Raw genomic sequence first — 23587 nt, 5'->3', positions numbered from 1 at the left:
CCATCCTGAGACAAGGCCGAGTATAGCCCACAAAGATCTCCGCCACAGCACAACCCAAGGGGTGCGCCAACCCAGACAGGAAGATCACATCAGTGACTCAACCCACTCAAGTGACGCACCCCTCCTAGGGACGGTATGAAAGAGCCCCAGTAAACCAGTGACTCAGCCCCTGTAATAGGGTTAGAGGCAGAGAATCCCAGTGGAAAGAGGGGAACCGGCCAGGCAGAGACAGCAAGGGCGGTTCGTTGCTCCAGAGCCTTTCCGTTCACCTTCACACTCCTGGGCCAGACTACACTCAATCATATGACCCACTAAAGAGATGAGTCTTCAGTAAGGACTTAAAGGTTGAGACCGAGTTTGTGTCTCTCACATGGGTAGGCAGACCATTCCATAAAAATGGAGCTCTATAGGAGAAAGCCCTGCCTCCAGCTGTTTGCTTAGAAATTCTAGGGACAATTAGGAGGCCTGCGTCTTGTGACCGTAGCGTACGTGTAGGTATGTATGGCAGGACCAAATCAGAGAGATAGGTAGGAGCAAGCCCATGTAATGCTTTGTAGGTTAGCAGTAAAACCTTGAAATCAGCCCTTGCCTTGACAGGAAGCCAGTGTAGGGAGGCTAGCACTGGAGTAATATGATAATTTTTTTTGGTTCTAGTCAGGATTCTAGCAGCCGTATTTAGCACTAACTAAAGTTTATTTAGTGCTTTATCCGGGTAGCCGAAAAGTAGAGCATTGCAGTAGTCTAACCTAGAAGTGACAAAAGCATGGATGAATTTTTCTGCCTAATTTCTGGACAAAAGGTTTCTGATTTTTGCCATGTTTACTTGGATGGAAAAAAGTTGTCCTTGAAACAGTCTTGATATGTTCTTCAAAAGAGAGATCAGGGTCCAGAGTAACGCCGAGGTCCTTCACAGTTTTATTTGAGACGACTGTACAACCATTAAGATTAATTGTCAGATTCAACAGAAGATCTCTTTTGTTTCTTGGGACCTAGAACAAGCATCTCTATTTTGTCCAAGTTTAAAAGTAGAACGTTTGCAGCCATCCACTTCCTTATGTCTGAAACACATGCTTCTAGCGAAGGCAATTTTGGGGCTTCACCATGTTTCATTGAAATTTACAGCTGTGTGTCATCCGCATAGCAGTGAAAGTTAACATTATGTTTTCAAATGACATCCCCAAGAGGTAAAATATATAGTGAAAACAATAGTGGTCCTAAAACGGAGCCTTGAGGAACACCGGAATCAAGGATGGACTTGATGTTCTTTTGTTCTGTGCAGCCTTCAATATTACATGAAATAAATCATTGTTTGGTTATGAAAGATCAGATCTCTCAAAACGAATGTCACATTCAAGATCATTCTCTTTAGAGCTATTGGTCTTAGTTGCATAGGTCATTTCTCTGCTGGCGGTATGCATTTGATGCCGTATGTTTTTGTATGCATTTTAGAATGTTTCCTCAGTCACGTCACCTCTTTCAACTGACACTTAACAACTTTACTTGACTATAAGTTATGCAGCGCTACTGAAATAGTCTACACTTGATTGTACCTTTCTGCAAAACAGCCCTTGCTCAGAAGACGCCATTTTGTGACGCTTCCAGTTGCTTAGTGTATTATGCAATTGTTATTTCCAGCAGGGACATATTTAATGTGCCACTGGGGAAGACTGCTTTTAAATGTAGCTTATTTTGCCCTAGTTCATGTCATGTAGCCATATTATAACAACCGTTCTTTCTCTCTCAGGGCAAAGAAGATGAATGGGACCCTGGACCACCCAGACCAGCCCGACATCGATGCTATCAAGATGTTTGTTGGCCAGATCCCACGGTCCTGGGCAGAGGAACAGCTGCGGGAGCTTTTTGAGCCTTACGGCGCCGTCTACGAAATCAATGTGTTGCGTGACAGGAGTCAAAACCCCCCACAGAGCAAAGGTGACAGTGCTGTCTTGAGTTCTTCACAAGAGGTGTCCATTACACTTCCTCACCCTATCCAGAATTCCCTGCCTTTTTTATATGTATTGGCTGTGTTGCTGAATTCTCTGGAATCCTCTTTCCGATAGCTAAACAATCTAAGCTTCTGCCTATTTGCGATATTCTCTACTTTACTACTCCCTCGGCTACCACAGCATATCAAACAAGCAGGACTCAGACAGGCAGTCAAAATTGTGATTTAATGTTGTTGTTTTTTGCAACATTGTCTGAGCTGGAGGACGATTGCCAGTCAAAATATGATTTTTTTTTCAGTTTAACAGATGTATGTTAATTGGTTAAAACGCAGATTGGTTTTGCTCCAATGCCATGTTTATACTGCGCCCTACTTGTGCAACTGCAATATCCTTAGTTACAACAGACTGAGAGTTTTACCCTACATCCTAAATTAGTCTATAAAATATATATACAATACCAGTCAAAGTTTTGGGCACACCTACTCATTCAAGGATTTTTCTTTATTTTGACTATTTTCCACATTGTAGAATAATAGTGAAGACATCAAAACTATGAAATAGCATATATGGAATCATGTAGTAACCAAACAAGTGTTAAACAAATCAAAATGTATTTTATATTCGAGATTCTTGAAAGTAGCCACCCTTTTCCTTGATGACAGCTTTGATCTCTCTTGGCATTCTCTCAACCAGCTTCACCTGGAATGCTTTTCCAACAGTTTTGATGAAATTTCCACATATGCTGAGCACTTGTTGGCTGCTTTTCCTTCACTCTGCAGTCCAACTCATCCCAAACCTTCTCAATTGGATTGAGGTCGGGTGATTGTAAAGGCCAGGTCATCTGATGCAGCACTCCATCACTCTCCTTCTTGGTCAAATAGTTCTTACAAAGCCTGGAGGTCTGTTGGATCAATGTCCTGTTGACAAACAAATGATAGTCCCACTAGGTGCAAACCAGATGGGATGGTGTATCACTGCAGAATGCTGTAGTAGCCATGCTGGTTAAGTGTGCCTTGAATTCTGAATAAATCACACAGTGCCACCAGCAAAGCACCGTCACACCACCACCTCCATGCTTCACGGTGGGAACCACACATGCTGATCATCCGTTCACCTACTCTGCATCTCACAAAGACAGCGGTTGATACCAAAAATCTCAAATTTGGACTATTCAGACCAAAGTAGAGATTTCCACCGGTCTAATGTCCATTGCTCATGTTTCTTGGCCCAAGCAAGTCTCTTCTTATTATTGGTGTCCTTTAGTAGTGGTTTCTTATCAGCAATTTGACCACAAAGGCCTGATTCACGCAGTCTCCTCTGAACAGTTGATGTTGAGATATCACTTACTTTAACTCTGAAGTGTTTTTTTGGGCTGCAATTTGAGGCCGGTAACTCTAATGAACTTATCCTCTGCAGCAGAGGTGACTCTGGGTCTTCCTTTCCTGTGGCGGTCCTCATGAGAGCCAGTTTCATTATAGTGCTTGATGGTTTTTGCGATTGCACCTGAGGAAACGTTCAAAGTTCTTGAAATTTTACAGATTGACCAAAATTCATGTCTTAAAGTTATGATGGACTGTCATTTCTCTTTGCTTATTTGAGCTGTTCTTGCTATAATATGGACTTGGTCTTTTACCAAATAGGGCTATCTTCTGAATACCACCCCCATCTAGTCACAACACAACCGATTGTCTCAAAACACATTAAGAAGGAAAGAAATTCCACTAATGTACTTTTAACAAGGCAGCCCTGTTATTTGAAATGCATTCCAGGTGACTACCTTATGATGCTGGTTGAGAGAATGCCTAGAGCAGGCCTGGGAAATTGTTTTCCATGGAAGGCCACATTAGACTATATTTTTGCCGTCAGGGGACAGAATCATATTACAGGATTATGCATCATGTGTATGGCTGTGTTGACAGATATATCTACTGTAAATCACAATCAGATATGCTACTTATTTATCTTTTTTTAACATGCACAGAAATAAACCACATCCATGTTCTCTTTTTGGTAGGTATTTTCATTATTAAACATGCAATGAACTACACAAAGCGAAAAGTACACTGTGCATTCAGCACCACAGACAGAACTCTTGTTAACGGGTATGCACAAGAAAAAGAAAGAGAGAGCTCAACATTACATTTAAACTACTCAATCAGTGTGAGGAGTGAAGTCTCTGATGGGCATTGACTAGAGCAGTGAAGTCAGATATAGTTTCTGATGTCTCTATGCGCAGGATTTCTGAGAGGTGAGAGTCAGTAAGAGATGAGCTATCTTATATTTCCTCACTGAAAATGTCTGTTCACATACATAGGTTGACCCAAACAGTACAAACATCTTCTGAGCATGACTCTTAATCTTTGGGAAGTTGTGTTCATCGAGAGATGCATAGAACCTCGTCAGTGACATTGTTTTGAATAGTAGTCCAATCACTGCATCAGACTGAAGATCGATAAGCTCAAGTTGCAGGTCAGTGGGAGCGTTATCCACTTTGAAGGTGAAACGAGAGGAAACCAACCGTGTCATTTTCCAGCACTTTGAAATCCTCAAAACAATGAGAACTCACCGTTCACGCAGCGGCGATGTTTACCCACTGGTCATCTGATAGAGAACAGACAAGTAGTGTCGGAAGGTGGGTGAGATTGTTGGCCTTCTACTTGGCGGGTCAGGAGGAGTCATTTTCCCTTGAAGGCTTTGACAAGGCTGTACATCTGATGTGCAAAAATGCCCTTCCCTTGTAGTTTGGAATTCAGTTCATTCATGAGGGCCATGATGTCCACGGCGAAGGCAAAATCAGCCGACCATTCTTTATCTTGCAGTTGAGGGAAATCCACATTTTCCTTTCATTTGCAAAAACTCAGCCAGCTCCGACTTTTGGTCGCACACTCTTTTAAGCACATCCCCAAACTCGTCCATCTCACGTTTGTGGTATCTGCATGACCCAACTCTCTCTTCCAACAGTGAGACAAACTGCCTGTGGTTTTAAAGATTTTGCTCTTATGAAGTTTACCACTTTAGTGGCTATCTAAAACATGGCTCATTTTCAGAACACATTTACAGAGCACCTGATGAATAATGCAATGCAGGAAAACACTTTTCTGATCTGGGTTCAGCTCAGCTACTTGATCTGGTATCCTTTTCTAAAGGCCAACATTTTTTCCTGTCAAGTTTGGGCACCCGTCAGTGGTCACACTAACTTTTTAAAACTCACACACTTATTAACCTCCTCCAATAAATATTTCCCTGTGGCTGTGCTCTTCATTGACTGCACTGAAGAAAGCTCCTCTGTAATTTCAAAGTCTGGGGTTATGCCTCGTAAGAATATCAACAACTGCGCCGTATCATGTGCATCAGTGCTCTCATCCAGGGCCAAGGAGAAATAGGTGAAATCCTTTACCTTGTCTTTCAACTGTTGTTCCATATTCTCTGCGATGTCCTCAACACACTGTCACTGTTCGTCTTGACAGGGAAACATTTTCAAACAGCTCTTTCTTGTCGGGCAAAGTTTTGCTGCAGAGTCAATTAAACATTCTTTAATGAATTCACCCTCAGCGAATGGCTTGCCGTGTTTGGCAATTTTGTGGAACAGTTCAAATCAAATTGTATTTGTCACATGCACCGAATACAACTGGTGTAGACCCTAAAGTGAAATAATTACTTACAAGCCCTTAACCAACAATGCAGTTAAGAAAATACCTTGAAGTAAGATAAAAATAACAAATAATAATAATTAAAGATGCTTAGCTAGCTCTCGCAATTCCGTCATTTGCTGAATTCAGTTTTGTGAGAAGTCCTTGCTGATTTTGCTACTGAGAAAGCTACTCTTCCGATGCCCTCTGCTCAGAAGACATTCCTATATTTCTCTGCTTCGTCTGGAAGTGTCAGGACAAGTTGTAGTCTTTCAAGACAGCGATGCTCTGTTTGCACACAGCTTTCCCTGATACCTCAATGAAGAAATATTTTTATGCCCACTCTCGCTGGAACACCCTACATTCATTGTCTGCTTTCCTTTTCTTTGAAATCTTTGAAAAACAATTTTTTGCGCAATTTCTAGCTAGCTACTATTTGTAACTGTGATGTGTGTGTCAGCCTGTCAGTCACTGTCTGTCCTCATGCAGTTATTTATACGTGCCTTCAAATTAAATGTCCCACAAGCAATGTGAGTTAGATAATTACAGAAAGGCGAGGTATTCATTGGGCTTTTAATTTGAATAACAAATACGTTTGTGATCTGAGCATAATTCCGCGGGCCATATTTAATCAGGTAGTGGGCAGCATACGACCCCCGGACCGGCCTTTGCCCAGGCCTGGCCTAGAGTGTGCAAAGCTGTCATCAAGGCAAAGTGTGGAACGTTTGAAGAACTTCAAATATAAAATATTTTTATGTTTAACACTTCTTTGGTTACTATGGGATTCTGTATGTGTTATTTCATAGTTTTGATGTCTTCACTGTTATTCTACAATGTAGAAAATAGTCCAAATAAAGAAAAACCCTGGAATGAGTGGATGTCCAAACTTCTGACTGGTATTGTATATATATTTTGGGGATGTTTGTTCAAATCCCAGATATTTATATCAGCTGTTCAGAAATGAGACTCAGGTGTAGCCTAGCCTACATCATGTCGATCAAATTGGTTGATAGGAAGGGTTCAGAGGAGGGAGAGAAACGTGAAGGGAGGTGGATGTGTGTGTGAAGTTGCGCATGTACAGAATGTTTTTTAGCTCCGGGGAAGAGGCTTCCAGGGGGTGGAACTGTGGTGGTTACTTTCAGTCGCCCACCAATACTCTATCAATGTCATTTTAAAATTGAGTGTCATTTACTTTGTTGTCTAACAACTGTCTATATCCCATTCCAAACAGGTTGTTGTTTCATAACATATTACGCTCGCAAATCAGCATTGGAAGCACAAAATGCCCTTCACAACATGAAAATTCTCCCTGGGGTGAGTAGAATTGGTGGAAGTTTTAACTTCATCAGTAAATCGAATAGGCAAAGTATTGGGTAGCTTGCCAGGTTGTAGTACAACAGTCAGTGCAGCTGTTCAGCTTTTATCTCAATGTAGGGCTCTCTAAAATCTTATTTTTTTTTCTCCCAAATTCCCTTTTCTCCATTTAGTTTTTACAGGTTTCCATTTCCCCCTTTTTTTCAGGTTTTCCCTCTAAAAATCACAGTTTAAATAGAGCATCCCATTTAGTTATTTTATAAGTTGACAACAATGGTTAAACAACATCAGGTGACTGCTTTTGAGGTCTAGATTTTCTACATTTTATTTAGATTTTGGTGTGTATTTACTGTTTATTTTCAATGGCACCTAGCAAGAGGCTGTTTTTGTAGAGCAGATGTGATGATAGAGTTTGCAAAATAAATACTGGATTGATGCAAATAATCTCATTCTGCCAGGTAAGCATAGGCTACTTTGTAGTTGACATTTCATTGAGAAGGTTTTTGGGAAAGCCTTTCCATCTACCGGAATACTTATTTGCATCATTGTTAATGCCTAACAAAGTGGTAGATGCGCGCACCACACATACAGTCAGGGGAAATTCTTGTTGCTTCTTCAGAAAGTTGCAGGAAATACCCATCACTGATGCACTCTTCTTCATGTTTTATGATAAACTTGGGCAAATTTAAATCATTTGCAATACATTTAGTTGATTCCCTACTAAGTCCAATACATTTTTGAATATTGTTGAATTCCGTTTTAATGTCTGGATTCTGCGATTCCGTCTGCGTTCTCCGCATCGCAGATTTTATAGGGATGCCTTCCACACATATCCATTCATACCTATCAAGGCAGTCTCTGTCAGCACTTCTTGCTTCCTTTAAAATCAATGTCTTTCCTCAACAGATGCATCACCCCGTTCAGATGAAGCCAGCTGACAGTGAGAAGAATAATGGTGAGTATAGCTACATCTCTGCAGGCAGTGGAGACTGTTGGATGGTGTGGTAATTTGTTTTTATGTTGAAGCCCTACCTCTTAGAAGCTGCCCTTGTTGTTGTATGTTGTCTCTAATACAGTTAGTCATTGTTTGATGAAACAACCTTTTCTTCCTCATTGTCTCTTTCAGCGGTGGAAGACAGGAAGTTGTTCATAGGGATGATATCGAAGAAGTGTAATGAGAATGACATCAGACTTATGTTCTCGCCGTACGGACAGATCGAGGAATGTAGAATACTACGTGGGCCGGATGGACTGAGCCGTGGTGAGGCAGATTCAGTTCACCTTTCATCCTCATCGTCATCCACACACACACACACACACACACACACACACACACACACACACACACACACACACACACACACACCTTCAAGACGCACCCAAACACATTTACTCTATCAGTTATACTGTAAGGACTGATCGTTGTTTTAACATTAATCTCTCTACATGCGGTACATACACACTGACTCTAAAATAGTTGCAAACAGATGAGTGATAAGTAATTGCACTCATTCGTCCTCTCGTTGACAAATCCCACACATCTTCCATACAAATCCTCTCACAGAAGGTCATCACTTGCTAATTCTAGATGTAGCATATTGACTAAGTTCTAGTAATTGATGATCCAAATATCTGTTTAACACTGTTCCAAGTGTGTTTTTTGGGGGGCTGTTCAACTAAAACAAGACTTTAAAACAACTTACCAGATTCCATAGCATGCTGCAATCTGGGCTGTATGCTTTCTGTTATCTGTTTCTAAATGCTGTCAGGAGTCAGGACCGTGTATGTCAACCATTTACGAGTTGTTCCCCTTGTGCAGGTTGTGCGTTTATCACTTTTACAGCAAGACAGATGGCACAGTCAACAATCAAATCCATGCACCAATCACAAACTATGGAGGTAAGCATTGAACCTGAACACCTCCCATCCCTCAGAAACTGTGACTCTACACTGAACAAAAATATAAACGGAACAAGTGTAGATCCCATGTTTCATGAGCTGAAATAAAAGATTCCAGAAATGTTCCATATGCATATAAAGCTTATTTCTCAAAATGTGTGCCCAAATTTGTTTACATCCCTGTTAGTTGGCGTTTCTCCTTTGCCAATATAATCCATCCTCTTGACAGTTGTGGCATATCAAGAAGCTGATTAAACTGCAAGATCATTACACAGATGTACCTTGTACTGGGGACAATAAAAGGCCACTCTAAAATGTGCAGTTTTGTCTCACAGCACAATGCCACAGATTCTCAAGGGAGCATGCAATTGGCATGCTGACTGCAGGAATGTCCACCAGACCTGTTGCCAGATAATTGAATGTTAATTTCTCTACCATAAGCTACCTCCACCATTGTTTTAGAGAATTTGGCAGTGCATCCAACCGGTCTCACAACCGCAGACCACGTGTATGGCGTCAACGTTGTCAACAGCGTGCCCCGTGGTGGGGATATGGTATGGACAGGCATTAGCTACGGACAATGAACAAAATGGCATTTTATTAATGTCAATTTGAATGCACAGAGATACCGTGATGAGATCCTGAGGCCCATTGTTGTGCCGTTTATCCGCCGCCATCACCTAATATTTCAGCATAATAATGCACGGCCCCATGTCACAAGGATCTGTACACCATTCCTGGAAGATGAAAATGGCCCAGTTATTCAATGGCCTGAATACTCACCAGAAGTAACCCATTGAGTGTGTTTGGGATGCTCTGGATCGATGGCATCTTCCCGCCAATATCCAGCAACTTCGCACAGCCATTGAAGAGGTGTGGGACAACATTCCACAGGCCACAATCAACAGCCTGATCAACTCTATACGAAGGAGATGTTGCGCTGCATGAGGTAAATGGTGGTCACACCAGATACTGACTTGTTTTCTGATCTAAGCCCCTACCTTTTTTAAGGTATCTGTGACCAACAGATGAATGTCTCTATTCTCAGTCTTTTGAAATCCATAGATTAGGGCCTAATGAATTTATTTCAATTGCTAATTTCCTTATATGAACTGTAACTCAGTTAAATCTTTGAAATTGTTGCATGTTGCGTTTTTATATTTTTGTTTAGTATAACATAATAACCTGTTGTTTTCCTCTTTCCCTTATATGATTGGCTCGCTAAAGGGCCCATTGCTCAAGTAATGCTACTTTGAAATTGCTGTTATTGTGCTGGAGGAATATCGAAGATTGTTTTCAAATGACACCATTTGCTGTCTACTGAATTTTTAGGGCTGTTCGTCTCCCATCGTCGTGAAGTTTGCCGACACGCAGAAGGACAAAGAGCAAAGCGCATCGCCCAGCAGCTTCAGCAGCAGATGCAGCAGCTCAACGCTGCCTCAATGTGGGGGAATCTGACCGGGCTCAACTCCCTGGGCCCACAGTATCTGGCAGTAAGTGACCACCTCCTCTTGCACCATCCCCAGCAGAGCTTTGGAAAGACCCGTGGCTTGGCTTGAAGCCCTGGTTAATGTTCCAGTTTAGAAATTGACAAACTTTTTTTGGTTCAAATTTTGAGAGGTAGTTATTCAGGACAACGCTTAGCTTGTTGTTTGTGTTTGCAAGCAAATTAAGGTTTGAGCTGCAATTAGCTACAATCGCAGGTTTGTTCTAGAAAGATGAGGGCTACAGCTGGGACACATTAAAATGCACTGCTGTTTGGCAGACTGGTTTAGACAGTCTCTCGATCAGGGGTGTCAAACTAATTTTGCCCAGGGGGGCCGCAATGTGTCTACATAGAGGTCCGGAGGGACGCACTGAAAATGTGTTATATTTAATCGCCGTCAAAATTGAATGTAGATCCATTATCATTTCTACAGTTTTAATTTGGTTTTACTGATTTAAAAGTATATTGAGTTCGCAGTGTGGTGCCAGGTAAACAACCTCTCCCTCAATGTCGGCAAGACAAAGGAGCTGATTATGGACTACAGGAAACGGAGGGCCGAACACTCCCCAATCCACATTGACAGGGCTGTAGTGGAGAGCTTCAAGTTCCTTGGGTGTCCACATCACTAAGGAATTGTCATGGTCCACACACACCAACACAGTCGTGAAGAAGTCACGGCAACGCCTCTTCACCCTCAGGAGGCTGAAAAGATTCCGCATGGGCCCTCAGGTCCTCAAAATGTTCTACAGCTGCACCATTGAGCATCTTGACTGCCTGCAGCACGGCTTGGTATGGCAACTGCTTGGCATCTGACCGCAAATCTCTACAGGGATTGTGTGTACTGCCCAGTACATCACTATGGCCGAGCTCCCTGCCATCCAGCACCTTTATACCAGGCGGTGTCAGAGGAAGGCCCTAGAAATTGTCACTCCAGCCACCCAAGTCATAGACTGTTCTCTCTGCTACAGCACAGCAAGCGGTATCGATTAGGGTTGAATGGCAGAAACTCGGTTACTGAGATTTACTGCTCAAAACCACTCCCTTTTCCTGGGAAAAATAACTGCAAGAAACCGGTAAATTATAATACATGTTTATAGCAACGTGAAATGGAACTGTTAAATTATATGCAATGTCTAAATCTTGCTTCTCTGCGGTATCAATCATCATCGCTTATGTTGGGAACATACAGCCCATCTCAGTATATACAGTGGGGCAAAAAAGTATTTAGTCAGCTACCTATGGTGCAAGTTCTCCCACTTAAAAAGATGAGGCCTGTAATTTTCATCATAGGTACACTTCAATGACAGACAAAATGAGAGAGAAAAAATCCAGAAAATCACATTGTAGGATTTTTAATGAATTTATTTGCAAATTATGGTGGAAAGTAAGTATTTGGTCAATAACAAAAGTTTCTCAATACTTTGTTATATACCTTTTGTTGGCAATGACAGAGGTCAAACGTTTTCTGTAAGTCTTCACAAGGTTTGTTATTGACCAAATACTTATTTTCCACCATAATTTGCAAATAAATTCATAAAAAAATCATACACCTTAGCCAAATACATTTTAAATATTTTTTTTCACAATTCCCTGTCTTAGGTTAGTTAAGTTCACCACTTTATTCTAAGAATGTGCAAAGTCAGAATAATAATAGAGAGAACGATTTATTTCAGCTTGTATTTCTTTCATCACATTCCCAGTGGGTCAGAAGTTTACACACAGTCAATTAGTATTCGGTAGCATTGCCTTTAAATTGTTTAACTTGGGTCAAATATTTTGGGAAGCCTTCCACAAGCTTCCCACAATAAGTTGGGTGAATTTTGGCCCATTCCTCCTGACAAAGCTGGTGTAACTGAGTCAGGTTTGTAGGCCTCCTTGCTCGTACACACTTTTCAGTTCTGCCCACAAATGTTCTATAGGATTGAGTTCAGGGCTTTATGATGGCCACTCCAATACCTTGACTTTGTTGTCCTTAAGCCATTTTGCGACAACTTTGGAAGTATGCTTGGGGTCATTGTCCAATTGGAAGACCCATTTGCGACCAAGCTTTAACTTCCTGACTGATGTCTTGAGATGCTGCTACAATATATCCAAATAATTTTCCTCCCTCATGATGCCATCAATGCCCCACAACATGAGGCTGTCACCCCCATGCTTCACAGTCGGGATGGTGTTCTTCAGTTTGCAAGCGTCCCCTTTATCCTCCAAACATAACCATGGTCATTATGGCCAAACAGTTCTATTTTTGTTTCATCAGACCAGAGGACGTTTCTCCAAAAAGTACGATCTTTGTCCCCATATGCAGTTGTAAACCGTAGTTTGGCTTTTTAATGGCGGTTTTGGAGCAGTGGCTTCTTCGTTGCTGAGCGGCCTTTCAGGTTATGTCGATTATAGGACACATTTTACTGTGGATATAGATAATTTTGTACCTGTTTCCTCCAGCATCTTCACAAGGTCCTTTGCTGTTGTTTTGGGATTGATTTGCACATTTCGCACCAAAGTACGTTCATCTCTAGGACACAGAACACGTTTCTTTCCTGAGCGGTATGACGGCTGCATGGTCCCATGGTGTTTATACTTGCGTACTATTGTTTGTACAGATGAACATGGTACCTTCAGGCGTTTGGAGATTGCTCCCAAGGATGAACCAGACTTGTGAAGGTCTAGAATGAATTTTTCAGAGGTCTTGGCTGATTTTCCCATGATGTCAAGCAAAGAGGCACTGAGCTTGAAATACATCCACAGGTACGCCTCCAATTGACTCAAATGATGTCAATTAGCCTATGAGAAGCTTCTAAAGCCATGACATCATTTTCTGGAATTTTCCAAGCTGTTTAAAGGCCACAGTCAACTTAATGTATGTAAACATCTGACCCACTGGAATTGTGATACAGTGAATTATAAGTGAAATAAACCGTCTGTAAACAATTGTTGGAAGAATTACTTGTGTCATGCACACGACTTGCCAAAACTATAGTTTGTTAACAATAAATTTGTGGAGTGGTTGAAAAACAAATTTTAATGACTCCAACCTAAGTGTACGTAAACTTCCGACTTCAACTGTATCTACCTCAATTAACTCGTATCCCTGCACATCGACTCTGTACTGGTGCACCGTGTATGTAGGCAAATTATAGGTACTCATTGTGTATTTATTCCTTGTGTTATTTGTCTATTATTTCTCTATTTGTATCCCTGCATTGTTGGGAAGGTCCCGTAAGTAAGCATTTCACTTTTAGTCTACACCCGTTGTTTACGAAGCATGTGGCAAATAACGTGATTTGATTCCTTATTTTTATTTTTTACAAACCACCTGCGGGCCAGATTGGACCACCTCACGGGCCAGGCCATATGTTTTGACACCCCTGCTCTAGAGCATTGACTGTACAGTGCCAACTGGAGGTTGTCAATTTGTTATAGGACTTAATTTGACATATGGTTTCCATGGATTGAACGTTGTTAGTCTGTCCTCGTAAGTATTCCCCCTGACCTTAGGGAGTAGACACATTTACCTTATGCTTTTGTATAAGTTTTTGGGCCATTTCCTTCATCTGACAGGTTAGATGAAGACCCATTTTCTGCATCCAGCCAGCTCCATCCCTCCCTCCCCTCCTTGCTTATATTTGGTTTGCTGTGTTTCTTGAAGGATGTTAGATTTATATTTGCATCGTTGCCATTTATCTATGTTTGATGGCCATCTAGTCTCATCTAAAGACCTGATATGTTTTCAATTGGCTTCTCTAATTCTGACCCTCCAATTATGTGGCCATTCCAATATAGACGGCAGAGCTTTCTACAATGCTGTTAGTGCTGATCCATGGGTGTGCTGTGAAAATCTTCCAACCTCTTCTTTTTCTTCACTGTCTTGCCTTCCTCTTAATTCCCATTTCATCCCACTCAGTGTTTCTCAGCGTCATGTTTTTTTCACATCTTTTCTCTGTGATTCTTTCTCTCTTCATCACCAACATGGACACCTCCGCTCTTTCCTGTCCTTTTACACTTCATCTGTCCTCCTGACCCACTTTACCTTTCTTTCCCCACTCTGTCTCTCTCTTCTATTTCTTTCCTGAAAGCACAGTCCTGGATGCAGTCCTGACCCTTTGTTCTCTGTTTTGGTGTAATGTCTAGCTTTATTTACAGCTCCTCCAGCAGTCTGCCACCTCTGGGAATACCCTCAACAACCTTCACCCCATGTCTGGTATGTCAGGTAAAAACAAAGACATTTCCTACCTCTCTTCCTTCTCCCCGCTTTCCATTCTTACACCCGAATGCTAAATGTATTTTCCTCCTCATCCAACTGCGATCAGTAATGTGCCTGGTGAAGATGTGCGTTATTGATACTGCTACGTGCATCATTCCCTGCATGCCTGAACTACCAAGTAATCTGTTCAGTGTGGTGTGTTTGTGTCAAAAAGTGGTGAGGGAACATGTTAAAATCCTGCTTCTCATATATTAATCACATTTTGAGTTGAAACGCTCTGCCACCAGGAAACTGCAGACATAAACACGAACACACAAACTGGTGTTTTTTAAAATCTGGTTTCTAGCAGTGTGTCTGCTGCAGTGAGTGGCTACTGATCGAATTCATCAAGGCAAAAACTGAGCAATGTAATGTTTTTCATTCCAATATGATAACCACGGGGTATGTCATGGGGCAAGCTACAATTATTCAATATTTTACAAAGCCTGCTTTAACTTCATATTGAAACTTCATCCAAGTTGGTTCAAAATGTTTACCAAAGTTAGCTCATTATCCCCTTCTTGACTTACAACAATGCAGTGATCTGTGGGGTATCTGCTTTCTGTGTGTTTTGGCCAGTGCTCTTGTTGTGTTGATTGTGTGGGCTGCAAAGTTTGTACTTTTGCTCCCATCTCACCCATTTTCAGATTTTGTTGGAAAGGTACCCGCAACTCTCTGCTTTAAGCTTCACATGCTGTAAAACAAAAACAATGATTGCATGATCCTCGTTTCGACTCGGTGTAGCCTATATATTGACCTAAGCGAGATCTAGGTTCCATGGCCTGTATTAAGTGCCGATTATGCATGTGTCTCAGGGCTGAATGCCATGCAGAACCTGGCTGCTCTGGCAGCGGCGGCCAGCGCCACACAGGCCACGGGCAGCAGCGCTCTCACCACCTCTAGCAGTCCCCTTAGTGTGCTCACCAGCTCAGGTACGGGTACTGGACAGCAAGCACACTCATCATGGGACACCTACAAGGGTTGGTCACACTTCTTATCTCTCACCCCCTCACCTGTATGCATATTTAACCTCGTTCCACGGACTTGCCTCTGTAAACACGGTTGTTTCTCATGAACTTTTCCTCCTGTTGCCTTCCCCATCCCTTGTCTCTGCGTTCATTCTGTTCCCTGGTCTGTGAATTAAGACTTTGAAGTCCTACTAGCAGAGTTTTCCTCTAGGTGATTAATTGTTTTGGGGTTGACTCATCTCCACAGCAGGATCGTCACCCACCTCCTGTAACAACAACTCAGTGAACCCCATGGCCTCTTTAGGGGCGCTGCAGTCGTTGGCCGCAGGGGCTGGAGCCGGCCTCAACATGGGCTCACTTGCAGGTTAGCAGACTCAAACATCTATTTGTATGAATTAATTTACAACAAATATATTATCTCAAATGTGAATAGTGCATGATACATATTCAAGGTATTCTAGCCCTAATCTTGTAACAGAGCTCCTGTGTCTAGGGATGGCAGCCCTCAACGGTGGTCTAGGCAGCGGGGGCATGTCGAACGGAACTGGTAGCACCATGGAAGCCCTTACCCAGGCCTACTCCGGGATCCAGCAGTACGCTGCTGCTGCCCTCCCCAGCCTCTACAACCAGAGCCTGCTCTCCCAACAGAGTGTCAGTGCTGCAGGGAGCCAGAAGGAAGGCAAGTAGGGGGATGAAGATGGGGCATAAAAGGGTTACATTTGAACATCTTGGCCATGTTCTGTTATAATCTCCACCCGGCACAGCCAGAAGAGGACTGGCCACCCCACATAGCCTGGTTCCTCTCTAGGTTTTATCCTAGGTTTTGGCCTTTCTAGGGAGTTTTTCCTAGCCACCGTGCTTCTACACCTGCATTGCTTGCTGTTTGGTGTTTTAAGCTGGGTTTCTGCACAGCACTTTGAGATATCAGCTGATGTACGAAGGGCTATATAAATAAATTTGATTTGATTTCTTGGAGTGGGGATGGGGAGATTTGTGTTAACTCAAATGTCTGCTCTATAGGGATCACATGCTATGCTGTGATTGATGTTTGAATGTAGTACTAGTGCAAGGGATATTAAGAGTTTAGGTTCAATCATTTGTGATGTGACCTTAGTGTGGCATATTGGTGAAAATATGTATTGTCACCTGCTGAGGGTTCTGTCTTGTTTTAAATATGCTGCTACAGCAAGCGACAGTCGGAGCACAGGTAAGAATTAATTGCAACACTCTGAAATGTTTTCACAGTACTAGTTGTTGAAAATGTCATTTTAAAATGAGCAGAAATCCGTATCAAAGGGCTCCTCGGCTAACATTTTGAAATGCTATTAATCTGTCAAAAACAAAAGGGTTGCCTCTGGCTTAGTTGTATCCATTGTCATCTTGTGGTGTCAGATGTTTTAATAAATTATTTCCTGCTCTCTTAAGGCCCTGAGGGAGCCAACTTGTTCATATACCACCTCCCCCAGGAGTTTGGCGACCAGGACCTGCTCCAGATGTTCATGCCCTTTGGCAATGTTATTTCTGCTAAGGTGTTCATTGACAAGCAGACCAACCTCAGCAAGTGTTTTGGTAAGCTGGAGGATGGGGGAAACAGCACATCACTAGTAAGGCCTCTGTATATAGTGTGTTCTTATGATGAAGGCAAGGATTGATTTGTATCTTGCATGTGACTTTTACCTGGATTCTCTTACAGGCTTTGTGAGTTACGACAATCCAGTCTCATCTCAGGCCGCCATTCAGTCGATGAACGGTTTCCAAATTGGTATGAAGCGACTAAAGGTGCAGCTGAAGCGATCCAAAAATGACAGCAAGCCATACTGAGCGCTTTATCTCTCAATTGGACTTGGTTAGGAAATGTTTTTTTTTCTGGTAAGTGGAGTGTGTGAAATAAGAAACTAAAACGCTGCTGCAAACCCCTACCCCTCTCCTCATTCTTCCCTCTCCCTTTACGCATGACAAGATGACCACTTTGCTGGGGTCAATCCTTTTTATTCTCTGTATTAACAAACGCAAGCAGAAAACAAAACAAAAAACATGCAAAATGATACGTATATTTTGCTCAACTGAAACTGGACACTTACATTCTGTTTTGGTTTTGAAGTAGTTTGTTTTTAAACATAATTGTATTTTTTAAGTTAAGGTGGTCATTAGTTTTCTGTGTAAAAGTTTTAAGTCATAATGATGTTGCAGAATGACAGCCAGTTGCCAAAATATCCCCTTAATTTTTTACTCCTGCACCCTCCACCACCTTATCCTGCCCCATGCCTCCTGACCCCACTTTAAATTAATCCCATCATAACCAAACCATCCACATGTTTACATTCGTAAACTGATACAGTACATTAGGACACTAAGGGTCATGCGGAGCCTTCCAGAAAACTGCCTTTTTGAAATGAAGATGGACAGACCATGCACTGGATAATGGAAAGAACACAATAGCTGTTTGCCAACTGAAATGATCAATTATCTACATGTACGCAAGATCTGACTTCACTCCAGCAGACGAGACCTTTTCTATTTTTTATTTTTTGTATAAGTTGACTGAAGTCTATTTGTGATGCTCTACCAGGAATACAATGCATACAGTAGGCTTTTACTTAATATTTATATTTTTGTTTGTTTGTTTATTTATTCAACAACCAACAAGAAGCTTGAATTTCTTCCTCAACGTTATATTTTGGCGCAAAATATACTTATTTACAACTCTGAATGAATTGATTTGTAAGACGTCAGCAGTATTGCCTTGGATGGTTTTGTGAGATATTTAACTTGCCAACCTCTTGATTTGTCTCAAGACAATGTCACAACGCCACTCCCTTGCTTCAGGCATGTAGTGTAGTTTATCTGAAATACTTCACCCTTTTTTTTTCAATTGGATATCTGATAGAGAATATGGGGTCCTACATCATTTAACAGATACTGTGCTGAATGTATGTGAAGGGAGGTATAATTGGGTCCTACTTTTAAGTTTTAATGAACACGGCCACTATGGTGTCATGTGGCTTAAGTCATTTTATTCCCCACCTGTCAGATGTGTAAATTTGGCCTTCTGTCTAATGCTGCCCTTCACAGGACTTTTAAGAGTGGCAATAACTTAGTCTCTATTCTGTCATGATCTTTTACTTCAAACAAGCATTCCGCCCCATTTAGAATATTCCCATTCAATCTATTTCCTTTCTGTTTTTCGCTGTCAGTTCAAGTAGATCATCAGTCCTACTTCTAACACTAAATGGAATATCACTTGGCATTTTAGGCTTGCAGCAATAGTGAGTGTTCTAGAAAAGAGGTTTTAAAAAAGTGCAACATCGGACCATTTTGACAGATTCATCCTAAATTATCCAATCGTCTCTACTAATTACTGATGCAAAAATAATGCTCTAAGTAAGTAGATTATAATTTATTTTATTATTATTTATCCTCGGTGTTAACCCAAATGTTTTGTAATTATTCGTCATCCGCAGTTTTAAGTAGTCTGCTCTACCTCTGAGCTGGTTAGATGAGACTACTCACTCAAAATACTGGCTTCCCTGCAGATTTTTATTCCCTTGTGTGTATTTATTATTGACTAAAAACGCTAGCATTTCATGATTGGCGACGTTAAATAGATGTTTATCACTACAACAAACACAGTAATCAGTTTCTTAGACTTCCATTATCTTATGAAGTGTTTTTATGGAAATGGGAAATAAACAATTGTCCAGATGTATATTACAAAACTATTATGCCTTTTCTATTTTTATAGGGGTTTTATACTTCTCCGGAGTGTCGGGAACTATTTATTTCCTACATTATTTCTCTGAATTTAAATGATCGTTTTCAAGAATCTTCAACAGTATTTTGTAGAATCCTAATGTGACGTTGGTTACTACATTTAAATATGTGAGGGTAAAACTACTGACCTGTGTAGCCCTATTCAAGTGTTTATTGTTAATGTGCAACAAGTGGCAATTTTGTATAGAACTGTCAATGAGTAGGATTTGCCAGAGCTGCTAATGATTTCGCAACAGTAGCCCCCTTACATTTTAAGAATAGATGTGTGTCTATTTAACTATTATTTCCATGTGCATAACAATACCAACTGAGAAAATAGGCTTAAGCAGGGTTAAGTCAAGGGTATTTGCTGCCATTAAAATAAGTCCAAAGACTGAATCTCAACTGATGGGAGCACATAGTTGTTCATAGTTGTTGTATATGAACTAAACCATCACTGTAAACTTTGCTGTACATCTCATACATTTTGTTTCGTATGCAAGGCATAATTTTTATTAAGCGTACAGAAGACGAATCCTTAAGAATAGCAGCAGATTATGGTAGAGGTAACATGAGAAGATGCCAAACACTCACAGAAAAGCTGTTTTGTTTACAAAGTGAAACAGACTAATGTAGTCTTAAAGTTTTATAGGTTAAACTTTTTTACTAATTTGTTATATAAAATGTCTGAAGTTTGTTTGCGCTGTCTTTACTTACCCTTTCTGTATTGTATTGACAAACTGCCTCTTATTTAAAAAGGTACCTCCTTGCCAGATACTGTACTTCACTGTTTTGCTGTGGATGTAAGTTGCATTGCATGTAAGCTGCATTGCATATGATGGAATTATGAACAGATAAAGCACAAAATCCAAAGAGAAATGTCAATTGAGATTAGTTGACAATCAGCTCTCATAGATCATTCTATCAAAGCACACTTCATCTAATATTGCTGGCTGATAACCCAGGTACAAGCAATGAATATCAAAAAAATTGCAATTTTTACAATCAGTTAGGAAATTATAAAAGCAAATTGGGAGAGACGGCACTAAACCCCTTGGGAGGATTATTTTCTGAAATTGGAATACTACTGATCATTTATTTATTTTTATTTTTGACTACTTTATTAAAAATCCTCAAATGTAATACTAAGTCACAAATGTTGACTGTACAGTAGTAGGCAGTCAGTGTGGTGTCTCGGTGTTGTGTCCTGTAAGTTCTCACCTCAATACTGTTTGCATGTTGCTTGTGTTCCCCCTCCGTCCTCTCACCCTTTCACCTCTGCTGTCTCACATTAAATGTTCTGTGTTTAGACTGTGTATCTGGTAGTGACCCCCTCCCTTCCCCATGCAAAGGAAATCATTCATGATTTTCTTTTTTCTCCCCTCTCCTTTTTCTGTTGTTGCTTTAACCTAGGTTTGTCTCCCTGTTTTGTTTTATTCTAGATATCTTCGTGCCCGTTTGTTCATCGTTTGCCTAGCATGTTGATGTGACGTCAAAAGTTCATCGTCCAGTTCGTTGTCCTCTGCACCTCTCTGACGCTTGAAATGTTCACCTTTTCGACCTTTTGACATTTATTGGGGGGGGGGTCTGTGTTTCTCTCTGGTCTTTTGTGCTGTCAGTAGGGTGCGCTAGAAAGACTGCCAAGAAAATCAATGTATAAAGCTACATGAGTATTGTTTTAAGCAAAAAAGAGAATCTATTTTTCTAGAACTTACTGACATAACCACTCGATTTTTCCAAATCTGTTTAATTTTTACCTTGATGGTAAACTCCTTTATTTTTTTCATTATATTTTGAGCGGTCTTCCTTACGCCCCCAACCTACGTTTTCGTTTTGTGTCTGAAAACAACCAATCAATTTATAGAAACGACTTCTGTGTTTGTTTTTTCTCTTGTAAGTTATACACTTTTTTTAAGGATGTCTTTGGTCACGTTTTGCTGAACTGGGGATGACTTTGTAGTTTTGTGCTAGGCTAGTTGGCATGATGGTAATTTTTTGGGAGTTTCTTTTGAGTGACAACGATATACACTTGAATCACCGTTTTTGTCTTTCAGTGTGTGAAGTCATCACAGGCACATAATGTTTTAATTTCCTTTTGTGTGGAAATCATCCTTGGTCTGAATAATAAAATATACTAAATTAGCAGAATTGATTTTCTTTTCACAGTTAAATATATATTTAGCATGCACGTTTTTGTAACCGCACTGTAATCCTCAGCAAAATGTGATTGAGTTTTGTTTATAGAAAGAAAAAAAGATGAATAAACGAGTGCCAAACGATGCTGTTGGACACATTTATCTCTTACACGTTACCCACTGAAGTTAAGATCTGGGCAACAAAAAGTAGGGGTTGGTTTCTTTTTCAACATTAATGTGGTGGGTTGTACCTCGTAGGTTTTCATGTGTGTGTTTTAGTCATTTTAGGGACCCATATTTTACATTAGGATTTGAGGTGAAGTTAGGTGTTGGAAAGATTTAGATTTTTCTGTACAAGTAGTCCCCAAACTAGGTCAAACAAAAAAATCAAAGAACTCAAGCATTAAAACATGTGCCCTTAAAGGTTTATTTGTAGCTACTTCAAGATTAATTATGTTGGGTTGGGTGTGTTTTCAGTGATTTGTTTTTGTCTCATAATAAAGGCTAAACACTACCTTTTCATGCAGGTCCTGATAAACTTTGTATTTTACTCCCAGAGAGCACAGGTTTATTAGCATACCTTGTCTTTTAATATAGATGTATTATATTGGCACAGTCTGTAGCGTGTGAAGTGATGCTTTATCTGATCTTATGATTTTGTCTAACTTTTGCCGTGTTATGTGTGTGTCGTTGTGCATTAACCTCGTCAATTTGCTTTACTTGGGCAAAATGAATCCCTTCTACTGTCATCATTTAAGTGGTCCACATCTTTGCAGTTGTTAAAACATGGCTCCATCCCTGTTGGTTAACGTCAGGGCCCTCTTCTCAAACCAGGGTTGGGTCTTAGAAATGGAACCTCTTCCCACATCATAGAACTGTCACGTGTTCTGTACTCTGAACTACCCTTTAATTATTTTCACCGTTAAAAACCAGTTCTCTGGGTTATTGATCTCCCATTGTTCAACAAAAAATGTGTTGGATGGAATCTCCTAAAATTAATTGACCTGCAGAAAAAAATAGACTAATTGGATTGACTGGGCTCATTTCATTTTAACATTGTGATAGATTTGTATTTCCAGATTTGTCAGCTGCTAGGTCTGAGTTTAAATGTGATCCTAAAAAAGAAACCTGTTGGATATTTTTAGCATTATTATTGGTACAAAGTGACTGATTTTCTATTTAAAATTTGGTTTGTACAGTTTTTGCCTTTTCTACTTGAACAAAGTTATTATATTTCACAATGTGACATTGAAATTAAAAGAAGTTCAACCATGTAGAGCTTAGTTGCCACATGACCAAACCTTAGTCTGTACAGCTGTAATATTAATTGATAAAATAATGCATTTCTGTGAAGTCTCCTTTAGTTGAATTCAATTAAATGCTTTTCTTTATATTTGTTTTGTTTTACAATGTTGTGATTTTGCTGTGAGGCATAGACATTGCTGAATTTATTACATGGCCAAAACAGTTGCTTCTAAAAATAATTTCAGTTCGATATTATCTTAAATGTTTTGGATTAAGGACAACACGGTCTCCACAGGCGTGAAGCTAAGTGCACACTCAATAAGCAGTCATTTTGTGAGCCAAAATTGTGATCCCTATTTGGTTGGTTGGTTTGTTTATGTACAATTAAACATTTTAAAAATTCATATTAAAATTGTCTCTGACTATTTGCCCTTTTCTCTGAAGAAAATGTGAAGGCATAATGTGTTGAAATATCCGAGTCAACTAGAAAAGGTACATTTCCTGAACATATTTTTGCTTGCATCAAAGTACATTTCATGGTAGGGGAACACAGTTTACAGATCTCTGTTGAGAGCCTGAACTGCAAGTTTAGCTAAATTCTTTACATGAGGACTCCTATTTTTATTTTTATTTCACCTTTATTTAACCAGGTAGGCTAGTTGAGAACAAGTTCTCATTTACAACTGCGACCTTGTCAAGATAAAGCATATCAGTGTGAACAGACAACACAGAGTTACACATGGAGTAAACAATTAACAAGTTAATAACACAGTGGAAAAAAAAGGTGAGTCTATATACAATGTGTGCAAAAGGCATGAGGAGGTAGGCGAATAATTACAATATTGCAGATTAACACTGGATTGATAAATGGTCATGTACAGGTAGAGATATTGGTGTGCAAAAGAGCAGAAAAGTAAATAAATAACTGGGGATGAGGTAGGTGAAAATGGGTGGGCTATTTACCAATAGATTATG

The 23587-nt window shown here is 40.4% G+C and overlaps 1 protein-coding gene across 1 annotated transcript in view; it reads left to right on the top strand.

Moving 5' to 3' along the window:
• LOC135546779 (CUGBP Elav-like family member 1) overlaps positions 1–23016 on the top strand; it is a 51074-nt gene extending 28058 nt beyond the window's left edge. Inside the window, 13 exon segments of the mRNA XM_064975404.1 lie at positions 1745–1932; positions 6807–6889; positions 7796–7844; positions 8016–8150; positions 8709–8788; positions 10121–10175; positions 10178–10281; positions 14415–14472; positions 15330–15446; positions 15730–15846; positions 15976–16161; positions 16908–17051; positions 17176–23016. Coding sequence (XP_064831476.1) covers positions 1745–1932; positions 6807–6889; positions 7796–7844; positions 8016–8150; positions 8709–8788; positions 10121–10175; positions 10178–10281; positions 14415–14472; positions 15330–15446; positions 15730–15846; positions 15976–16161; positions 16908–17051; positions 17176–17303 — 1444 coding nt within the window. The 3' untranslated portion in view covers positions 17304–23016.
• The last annotated feature ends 571 nt before the right edge of the window (positions 23017–23587 follow it).

This window comes from Oncorhynchus masou, chromosome 1, assembly GCF_036934945.1.
Source record: "Oncorhynchus masou masou isolate Uvic2021 chromosome 1, UVic_Omas_1.1, whole genome shotgun sequence".
In the NCBI taxonomy this organism is placed as follows: Eukaryota; Metazoa; Chordata; class Actinopteri; order Salmoniformes; family Salmonidae; genus Oncorhynchus; species Oncorhynchus masou.
Note: the sequence above shows the minus strand (reverse complement) of the source record. Positions and strands in the feature narration are given on the sequence as shown.